The following is a 10,517-nucleotide window of genomic DNA, read 5'->3' as shown; positions in this document are numbered from 1 at the left end:
TCACAGAAAAATGTCCAGAAAGTTCTTTTCTCTGAATGAAACGCAGGGTTTCCTATTGTCTGTAGGGGATGCCAGTTCAAGTGGGGCTTTTCCTTCTACCGTTCTTTCACCTCTGAGAGTAATTTTCTTCTTTTTCGTCTTTGCAGTTTGTAGGAAAACCACGAGAGAAATGTTCCAGAGAAAGTAACTGTTTTGAAATGTTGACTCATATGTGCCCACTATTCAAACCTTTTATCTTGAAAGAAATCCAATCTAAGTTGAGAACAAACAAACAAGAGGACCTCTTCCGGAAGGTCAAGTCTCTTTTGAATGAGATTTGCCCTTTTGTAAGGCAGAGATTACAGGAAGCATTTTTAATGAAGACAAATGGGGATCTAAAGCTGATCCTTTCCTCATTGCACTAAAGGTCACAGATCAATAGTAAAAAAAACAACAACACAACAACTCATGTTTGTAAAGGAGGGCTAATAATCTGTTGTTAATTATCAAAATAGCCACCTGCGCCTCAGTTGAAGTTCATGAAACACATCTATTTTAAATCCCTTACCGGCCACATTATCAGGTCCACCTTGCCAGTTCCAGGTTGGACTTCTTTTGCCTTCAGAACTGCCTTACTCCTTAGTGGCATAGACTCAACAAGGTTCTGGAAACAGTTTGAGAGAGTTTGCTCCATATTGACATGACAGCATCACGCAGTTGCTGGAGATTTGTCGGCTGCACGTCCATGAAGCCGAGGTAAATCTTAACGAGCAGTTGGGCAGGTGTGGCTAATAACGTGACCAGAGTGTGCGTTTAACGTCTTTCAAACTTCTGCCATTCAGTAGGTTTGAGTTTGAAACTAAGCTTGTTTTCGGGGGCTTCATCATAAACCTTCATCTGTAGCCTGAGGGTCTGGAACCACATGTGGCTCCTTAGTCTATCCATTGTAACTCTTTAGCAATAAAGAATGATACCAACAAGTTCAATAAAAAAAGGGGTTTGTAGTTAGTTTCTTTTATGTTTTGTCATATATATTTAGAATTGTAACACATAAGTGAGATTAATAATGGTAAAAGTGGTTTATTATTAGAAAAAGCTTAAAGCACATTTAGATTTATTTGAAAAATCTGATTCTACACCAATGTGTAGAAATACAGTGGACCCCAGGATTTTAATATCTGGTTTAAACCACCTAGTGGGCATTTGTGGAACAGCACTTGACTGGTTAAGGTCTTGTCTGTCTGATAGGTCTTTTTGTGTGAGCATCTTGGATGCTGAGTCGTCTTGTACCTCCCTGTCATGTGGGGTCCCTCAGGGTTCAGTTCTAGTACCACTGTTGTTCTCCCTCTACCTGTTGACTTTAGGCTCTATCCTTCAGAGACACAACATTGCTTTCCACTGCTATGCTGATGATTGCCAGATCTACTTACTGTACCTCTAAAAAACGAATGATGACTTCAGCTAAAGCACTCCTGGATTGCATTGAGGACATCAAAGTTTGGTTGGCCCCGAATTTTTTAAATTTTAGTGAAAAGAAAACAGAGGTTCTAATGTTTGGACCAACTGGCCCTTGTGAGTCCACTTTTGCTGACCTGGGTCCACTGGGAAGATGTCTTAAACCCACAACTACCAACCTTGGTTTAAATATTGATAGGGATTTTAAATTGGAGGGCCAGATTAGATTAGTAGTGAAGTCCCGTTTTAACCACTTAAGACAACTGGCAACGGTGAAATCATTACTTTCTAGGCAGCATTTAGAAACCTGGATACACGCATTCATCTCGTCCCGTCTGGACTATTGCAACGAACTTTACTTTGGAGTGAGTCAGTCCTTGCTCTCTCGTCTGCAGCTGGTTCAGAACGCTGCTGCTCGACTTTTAACTGGTACTCTTAAAAGAGAGCGCAGCACCCCGGTCCTTGCATCACTCCACTGGCTGCCTGTGTTTTGTAGAGTTCGTTTTAAAATTTTTGTGTATGTTTTTAAATGTTTACACGGTTTTAACCCTCCGTACCTCTCTGAACTTCTTCATCTTTGTTCCCCGTTTTGGTCCCGCAGGTCAGCCGATCTGTGGCTCCTGCAGGTGGTCCAAGAGGAGGCTCAGAGAGGATCAGGCCTTCTCTGTTGCTGCTCCTCAACTGTAGAATAACCTCCTTCTGAACGTTAGAATTGCCCCCTCACTGTCCACTTGTGTAACCCGTCTTAAAACACATTTCTACTCTCTGGCTTTAAACCCCTAGTTTCTTTCTTAAGTCTTTGTGTCTTTAAACTATATTTTGTCATATTGATGCCTGTTTGTTTTTAGTTTTTTTTAAAGATGTACAGTACTCAGTTGGTATGGTATGATAATGTTATCATGTTTACATCCAATCATGAAAGGAGAAAAAGGATGACGGCACAGCAAATTCACAATTTGCTGTGAATTTACAATAGCTTTCTTGCATTGTTATTTCAAATAAATCTGCTGCAGCAGGATTCATCTTTTTTGACACAAGCTGGATTTTATTTTGAAAGAAATTTGTATGTGGAGCTGTCAAAGGCAAAAGAAGGTAAAATTGTTGTACAAAGAAAATTATAATCATTAAATTAAAGTAAATATTTAAAAGGTGCTCTTAATGGCCTGTTTACAAAAACATTGTGTATTGCATCAGTGACTTTGTGGCTCTTGCTGGGTTTTGATAGGAAGTACTGGACCAATTGGCTGTCTTAGCATTAAAAGTTGCAGACCCCTGGCTGAGCTAGATGCCACAGATGCCTAAGTGATTCCAAGCTTGTGTACCGTTAAGCTCAGTCGAATGTTCAGCCCATCAGTCACGTTAAATGGCTCATATACTCTTAATTTGGATTAGGTTGTCTGCAATGCCTCTGTATCTGCAGCCTTTCCATTGCATCTGCAAACCGTAACAGGTCTTTGAAGGCAGCCTTTGCAGAGACACGAGCGATTAACGCGTTAGTTCACACTGCAGGTGAATCAGTGCCTGATGATCTAAGTGTGAAAAAGCAGCTGGTCCAAAGAAGGAGCTGCTATTCATCTGAGACACATTTAAACACTCCCACAGGATTAGAAACCAGAAGCCACAATGTCCTGTGGTTTTTGATCATTCCCAATCATAATATCTCCCCTCAAGAAAAGAGCTGAGGTGAAATAGCATTCAGCAGTGAATTGGACGCCTCTGACAACAGCAAAGATAAATGTCTCAGTGCAGGTCTTAGCTCACAGCGCCCCCTTTAGGCCAAATGATGCATTAAACGTCCCCCAAAAGGCTTTTATTTCGAAAGACTGAGATTATTAAATGCAGGTATGAACTGACACCGAATAAAAATATTCATTTAACAGCCTAAACATCCTGACGTCCCCCCTGTAAGAGCATTAAAAAGAAAGGTTGAAGTGGGGGAGAAGGTTTGGATGCTTGCTAGATTTAACTTTTTCTAGCCACTGTACAGTGCTGGAGCCTCTCAGGTCATGTGTCATGTTTATTTTATTTTTTTACACCTTTTTTGCCACCTGAGCAGCAAAAATAACCCAGAAAAACAAAAACACCTTAAGAATTGAAGACAGAAATCTTTTTGTGCTTCACCAAATGAGGCTTATTTCCATAGAGTGCACTACTGAATCTCAGCTCATTTCCTCAGGAGGATTGGGGACCTTTTTTTTTTTTTTACCTAAAACAATCAGGTATGAATTCTCAGCTCATTTTCCTGCACACGTGAGTTTGTGCAACCACTAAAATGATAGATTACGCTTGAAAACCAGCATATCAATGGATAATCAAGTGTAATGCATGCACAGCAAGTAAAATATGCATGACAAATTGGCTTGGAGAACCCAGAACGCGCACGTCCTCTGAACCTCAGCAGTGAAGCTCATTGAAATTCCTTTCATTAGGGCTGCGGAATCGCAGAGAAACGAAGAGTAAGAGTGACTGACGGTAAAAGACGAGCCTAATCATTTCTGATTGCAGAGGCAGGAAAAGGTTTGCTTCATAGTGTGGGAAATAATGCATATTCATTGACGAGGACGAGATAAAAAAACACAACCAATAAAGCTTTAGTAGTTTATTTACAGACTTATTATTTATTTCTATTCAGTTTAGCATCCACTTAACAAAAAAAGTGCTTTTTTTCTCTTTGCCAAATATGCTTTCTAATAATTTTAACAGCCAAGGCACATTGACATAATAAAATCATCTCATCTGACGAAAGCGCTGAGATGAATTTCCTCTAAAATGGCAATCCAATTGCTTTACACTTTTTATGGCTAACACATTGGAAAACAGAAGCAAGCTGAAACCTCACACTTTTTTTTTACAGCGCTAGTATTGAATTAGATACATAAACACAAGAGTAAATAACGCCTTAGAAATTTAAACCCTGCAATCACGTTAAGAACAAGAAGGATATTTTTCCTCAGAAAGTTATTGGGGGAATCTAAACCAGTTTTCCAGTCATTGTCCCAACATTCACTTTACAAGTTCAGGGGTTGTTGTCGCAAGTCGATTCCTCATCAATCTGCTTGAGTGCTTTCACCTCACATGGATGTTGGTTGCCTGACTAAAAGATAACAATTGGAGGCGTGAGAAAACAAAAAAAAAGAGACTGGCGGTTTTCTGAGCTGGATCTCCAGGATCAGGTAACTCACTTTTGGCTTGTATGTAGCAGGAGTTGCAGTAGAGCTGTTGGTTTCGTATTCTGACTTCGGCCCCGGCTTCTGATCCTCCAAGGCTCGAATTGCAATCGATACACTGTGGGAATTTCAAAACGGTAAGGGTAAGAAGTTGGAGTGTGTGTGGGGAGTCAACTACAAAAATCTTTTCTGTTTTTACAGACAGAATCGACGCATAAAGAAGGACAAAGAGGATCAGATGGAGGACGTCGAAGGAGAAAGAAGTTCAGAGTTCCTTAAAGGATGACAGCAATGGATTGATGAAGGTGACAGGCCAAAAGAAGGAGAAGTTTGAAAAATTCAAGGTAGCCTTCGAAGACCGGCCAAAACGGCACGGTTGAGGTGCTCCGGCGCCCTCAGGGTCAGCCCAGGTCTCACCTTAAAGCAATCCAAATGAAAATAGAGCCCCAGGGACTCGATGATCATGGCCGCTCCTTTTCCCAGAGGCGTGTCACAGAGTGAACAAATGTTCTTTCCACTCACTGACCTGGATTGAAGAATGAACAACTGTGATTGAGAGCCAGACACACGTGTGATGGATTGTGAGGGCAGGTACACGCAAAACACGGTCACACTAAAGGTGAAGTCGAACAAAAGACACTGTGGACCTGAACTGCGGTACATAAACCCCTCTTTGAAGGCCAACTCTGATCAAATTCGTGTATTTGGAGTTTTTAACATGTTCTTGTGGCATTTTTCCAATGATGGAGGACATATATACAGAAAATAAAGCTTTTTATTTATTCAAATTGTGAATTAGGAGCAGGTAAAAAAATGGCGCTGGAAAAAGCTTGTATGTGCGATGTATGACCTACAACAGCAGGGGTGTGAGGAGCTGAAAGTTAGACGAAAACAGAGAAAATAGAGGGATGATGGGAAATGGATATGGGCTTACTTTGCCCCAACTACACAGTCTCTGGTACTCTGCAGTAAAAAAAAAACGACATTTAAAAAAAAATGCTTGGCTAAGAACTAATCATGACCACTGGGAACACTTTGAAAACACATCAAAAGATGATCGGGGTGGGGCTTTCACAACCACCTCCTGAGATAAAAAACCTGCATTTTCCAACCCTGTTCACCACAGAGAAAGTTAGAAACATCTGAAGCAGCACGGTTAGTTTTACCTGCTCCGCTGCTGGCGGGAATCTCCTTCGGGTAAGGGATCAGGAGTTGTGGGAGATAAAGTAGACGTGGAGGAAGATTGTCGGGACCAGGGGAATGTGTGGGTTCCTGCCCCACCTCTGAGGGAGCCCATAGACTGAGAGTAAGGCAAAGTGACGGAGACGGGCCGCTGGGCCCTGAGCCCACCACCATAGCCAGAGGAGTTGCCATAGAGACCATGTTGGGTCTGGGAGTAGTTCTGGACAAAAGAGTTGCTTCTAGGGGACCACGATGAACGGTGAGAGTCGTAGTCCAAGTTGTCCAGAGATTCACCCCTGCAAGCCAACCCCCGCCACACCCACATTAGTGAAGAATTAACATCTGGCTGCCAACTGATGGGAAATATTTTAAATAATCCAAAAAGTATCGCAGAGTGGCAGCCAGAGTGTTTTCAGTTTTAGTTCAGCAGCCTGACATGATGTTAGTAAATGTGAAAAAAAAAAAGCAACCCGCTCCATCGGTTACAGAGACGATCTCTCACCTGCGCATGAATTGGGGGTCGCTCTCCCCCTTGCTGGTGGGAGTGGTGGTGGAGCCCTGACGGATCCAGCTGCCGTCCCTCTGCAGTGATGTCTTCTTCTTCATCTTGTTCAGGATCTGCTGGCGCTCCAGCTCAGCCTGCGACAGAGGCTGGTAACTCTTAAAGTCTGCACTAGAGCCTGACCCAGGAGGAGAAATGAAACGGTTAGACTACATTCACGGCAGCACGAGGAGAGCACGAAAGTCTGAAAATGAGGATCTGTTTGTACACTGGAAACTATTGGATCCTTACAAAGATTTTAAACCTTGTTTTAAGATATTCAATATATATATATATTAATGTTTTTTTTTACCACATTTGAAGTTCTTTTAACTTCTTTCTATCCAAGCTTTTCTCAAAATCCGTTAAGATTTTTTTGTCTCATTAAGAGCTAGGACCTAGAATTAAGGACATTTTTATTAGAATTAGTCTAAATTATTTTGCTCCAAACTCATGACAATAGAAAAACTTGATTTAAGACTAAAAAAAAAACTTAAATCGTACTGTAATATTTGGTTCAATTTTAAAGATGTGATTTTGAAGTTGAATAAGAAAGTTGACTGAGGTCAGATTTGCGTTAAACTTTATCGTTACTTAAAAAGAAATTTTGTAGTAAAATGAAAAAATCTAGATACAAAGAGTTTCACACGAGCATTTAAAAACAAGCTAAAATAGCTGTTAGGTAGAATTACTTCAAATTATTTGTCATACAGCCCAATAATGAGATATATATATTTTTTTTACTATTTCTAAGCAAATGATTTGGATTTTTTTGGGGGGGGGGGGTTATGGACCTAATGATCTAATTGTAGTTCACTTTGATTACGGTGACAAAAAGGTAGAGGAAAAAAGTGGAAGTTTCAATTATTCTTGAAACATTAATCTTAATTTTTGTCTCCAAACTAATTACAGATCATTTTACTACTTTCTGGGGATTTTCTTTTTGAGATGAGTGTTATTTTCCTTTTTAAGGCCATCTCTTTTCGCAGTTCCCTGGGAAAAATTTCTTCTCAAGACAAATTAAAAAGTATAAAATACAAGTTATAAGTTAAAAATTTAGCAATAAAACTACCAGAATTTATGGTTTCTTGAAATAAGTCTGCTCTTTTAAGACAAAATGTAATCTTGAAATTAGCTATAAACATTTCTATTTTGGTATAATGCTCTGACCATTGGGGATATTATGTTTTAAAATTCGGGGATGTATTGTTTTTATAAAATTTGATATCTTAAATATACATGCTTATACTTTTTCCATAAAAAATAAATTTTTTAAGCCTAACAACAGTCAATCTATTTTTCTTTGTAGACCAAATATGATAAGACTAGAATTACAAATTTTAAGATAAAGTTGTCAAAATGATGTGCGAATTATGAGTGAAAAACTAGTTTCATTAAATATATCAATTGCTTAAAATAAGCTGCTCAAAAAGATATTCAACATTTATTGCCTTACTAGAATTGGGGCAAAAAGGATTAGTAATATTTTGTGTTGGTTTTCTTCACAAAACGAAGGCTGCATCTCAAGAAAGTAAAAATACCCTTCTCTCAGGAAAATTAACCAAATCAATAAAATCGTTCAATTAAAAATTAATCTTAGTTTGAGAAAACGTGTCTTTTTGACCAGAATGTCTATCTTAAAATAAGAATTCTTCATAAAAACCTTTTTTTTGCCACATTGGCAGATTTGTTTTTTGGTTATTTGAAGAAAATCTACCAATGGGTGACAAATGTCTGACTTATTTCTACAGCGCCTATTTTTGCAGCGCAGTTTCACTCAACAGTTAAATTAAATTACACAAAGATCTGAGAGATCACTGTTCTGCTGCTTGAGACTTTTTCTAATCAGTCAAATGATTCGCAGTTTAACTGTAAAATCAAATATTTCCACGGTTCTTGTTTCAGATTCATTCGTGAATCAAGAGGAGGTAGAATTGAGATGAAACAGAACAGAAAAGTGCTCCGTTAACGCAGACTCTGCTGCTGCATCAGCACTTGCTGCCCTTCAGCTGCAGCTCAGACACCAGCAAGTGAGTCAGGAAGCACTGACCTCTCCTCTGACCTTCCTCGTCTTCATCAAGCTGAGGAGATGATTTGGACTTTGCCCTGTCAAAACAAAAGACCAAAAGAACGGATCAGACCATAACATGTTTAGAATGTTTTGTTATTGATTTTTATTTATGTGACTGTACATTTATGTGAGTTACTCTAAGAAAACATGGAAAACTGGTATTTATGCGAAAAATATTTGCAGAAAAAGCTCGAGTATTTCCAGAAAATTAATCAACACCTGATTAATTTTTTTGAAGATGTGTTTCATTTGTAGAAAGACTTTCAGATGCATGACCCTTATTTTAATAAATGTATTTGACGTTAGGGTGCTTTGCACTTCAAGATGAGTTTAGTTTTATGTCAGAAAATCTAAAAAGAGAAAAGAAAAACAAGCTAGGACCAGATGCAACGAGTTCCGCAGTGAGGGAAAAAGTTCTTTGGTACTCCCTAGTCCGGTAAGTAGCGCACAGCATGGACTTCCTCTGACATCATTTAGGTAGCTGCTAAGAGATCCGGTTCTAATCTAAATTTTATAAAACCTTTGATCATGTTAAACAGACCTTTGTTTCATCTAACTGGACAAAAATTTGCCCTGAAATTAGTCAATCCAGAACTTTTTAAAGGAGTTCAGAATAATGATGCTTGTCTTTTAAACAAACAAAAAAATCCCACCAATTTAAAACCTTGAGACTTGCCTCTATGCATATCTTTCTTTTTAGTTTTTGGTTTTTTATTTACAAATACATGAGGTTTTTTTTCCAAAGCAATAATTAGATTGGCTCTGTTTCTTCTTTAAATTCACACACCAGTGGGGTCACTCATGAGATGAGGTCAGCTCTTCTAATCTTTAAAGTCCCACTGTGATGAAAATGGTGTTTTTAACATGTTCTTGTAGCATTTTTCTAATATTCGAGGACATATATGAAGAAAATTAAGCTTCAAATTGCATTTCTGAGTATTTCTTTATTTAAATTGTGAATCAGGAGCAGACGCAAAGAATTCTGGTGGAAAAAGCTTGTAAGTGTGACGTAGAAGAGGATTGAAGTCTTTAACTCTGAAGTTTATAATTATATTTTGTCATTAATTTGCACTTTTGTTCGTCGGTAACGAGGCCTTGATGAGATCCAGGAAAGTTTATGGTTAGAAGATTTTCTAGACAGGAATCAAATGCAGTTTGGCCAACAGTCTGTACTGACCTGTCTGTAAAGGACAGTGGTTGCTGGACACTGGCAAAGCCATGCAAGTGTCCACCCCTTTGGAAAAGGGAGGTGTGTGCAAGCAGGGGGGTATTAAAGCAGGAGGATAAAGCAAATATATGGGTTAGTTGCATGGTTACAGGGCAGAAATAAAAGCAGGATCAATGTGGGGATGAGAGACACGTTAAGATTTTTATTGCTGACCACTGTTGCTGCTGCTCCAGAGCTTTTTCCTTCTCCCTGCGCTCCTGCTCTGCAGCTTCCTGTCGCCTCCTCTGCTCCTCCTGCACCTCCCTCCTCTTCCTCTGTTCCTCGAGGCGCAGCAGATCACGCTCCTGCTCCTCCCTCTTCTTCCTCTCTTCCTCCTGTCTTTGGCGCTCTTGTTCCTCCTTCCTCTTCCTCTCTTCCTCTTCCCACGCTGGAGGTGCGGTTTGGGGGACGGAGGAGGAGGACAGAGGGAAGTGAGTGCCGACGTTGTTGCTGTTCACCTCGAGATGCTACCAGAGAAAAGGAGAACCAGAGTTTAGAAACCTCAGGAACATTCAGGTGAAGGGCAACCGAGAAAACCAGAAAAGGTTTCAACATTCTGTTAAATTTGTTGTTGCAGAAGCATTTGGTGATGTCTCCTGGATATGTTCCGCTTTTACATTGCTCTGTTAACTAAAATATCACATTTTTTTCCACTTCTAGGATTGTAAAAAGCACATTTAGAGATCTGTGGATGCATTTAAACGAGCCAGTGCCTATCACTGCTAGACTTCACAACCCCCAGCTGATCTTTCAGGAATCAGCTTCTGATTTGAACAAATGAAAGTGGCTGAGGTACCTCTTGTTGGCCCATGCTTGTAGAAATGTCCTGCTGAGCCTTGTGCCACTCTTCCTGCAACTTCTGCTGATCGCGCATGTATTTTTCCTGAGAACAAAGGAATAAGGTTACGGGGCTTC

At 39.7% G+C, this 10,517-nt stretch overlaps 1 protein-coding gene across 37 annotated transcripts in view; it reads right to left on the bottom strand.

Moving 5' to 3' along the window:
- Nucleotides 1–4,018: 4,018 nt before the first annotated feature.
- Nucleotides 4,019–10,517, bottom strand: part of lmo7a (LIM domain 7a) — a 67,684-nt gene continuing 61,185 nt past the window's right edge. For 18 of the 37 annotated variants that reach the window (XM_023950988.2, XM_023950991.2, XM_078940005.1 and 15 more), the window contains 9 exons: nucleotides 10,399–10,485; nucleotides 9,777–10,069; nucleotides 9,573–9,629; nucleotides 8,375–8,430; nucleotides 6,286–6,463; nucleotides 5,768–6,079; nucleotides 5,019–5,127; nucleotides 4,617–4,719; nucleotides 4,019–4,528 (listed from right to left, as the gene is read on the bottom strand). In XM_023950988.2, coding sequence (XP_023806756.1) covers nucleotides 4,506–4,528; nucleotides 4,617–4,719; nucleotides 5,019–5,127; nucleotides 5,768–6,079; nucleotides 6,286–6,463; nucleotides 8,375–8,430; nucleotides 9,573–9,629; nucleotides 9,777–10,069; nucleotides 10,399–10,485 — 1,218 coding nt within the window. In that variant the 3' untranslated portion in view covers nucleotides 4,019–4,505. The remainder of the gene's footprint in view (nucleotides 4,529–4,616; nucleotides 4,720–5,018; nucleotides 5,128–5,767; nucleotides 6,080–6,285; nucleotides 6,464–8,374; nucleotides 8,431–9,572; nucleotides 9,630–9,776; nucleotides 10,070–10,398; nucleotides 10,486–10,517) is intronic. The other 19 variants (XM_023950993.2, XM_078940008.1, XM_078940014.1 and 16 more) reach the window with 7 other exon arrangements.

The sequence above is a fragment of the Oryzias latipes genome, chromosome 21 (genome assembly GCF_053564925.1).
Source record: "Oryzias latipes strain Hd-rR chromosome 21, Olatipes_Hd-rR_3.1".
NCBI classification, from domain to species: domain Eukaryota; kingdom Metazoa; phylum Chordata; class Actinopteri; order Beloniformes; family Adrianichthyidae; genus Oryzias; species Oryzias latipes.
Note: the sequence above shows the minus strand (reverse complement) of the source record. Positions and strands in the feature narration are given on the sequence as shown.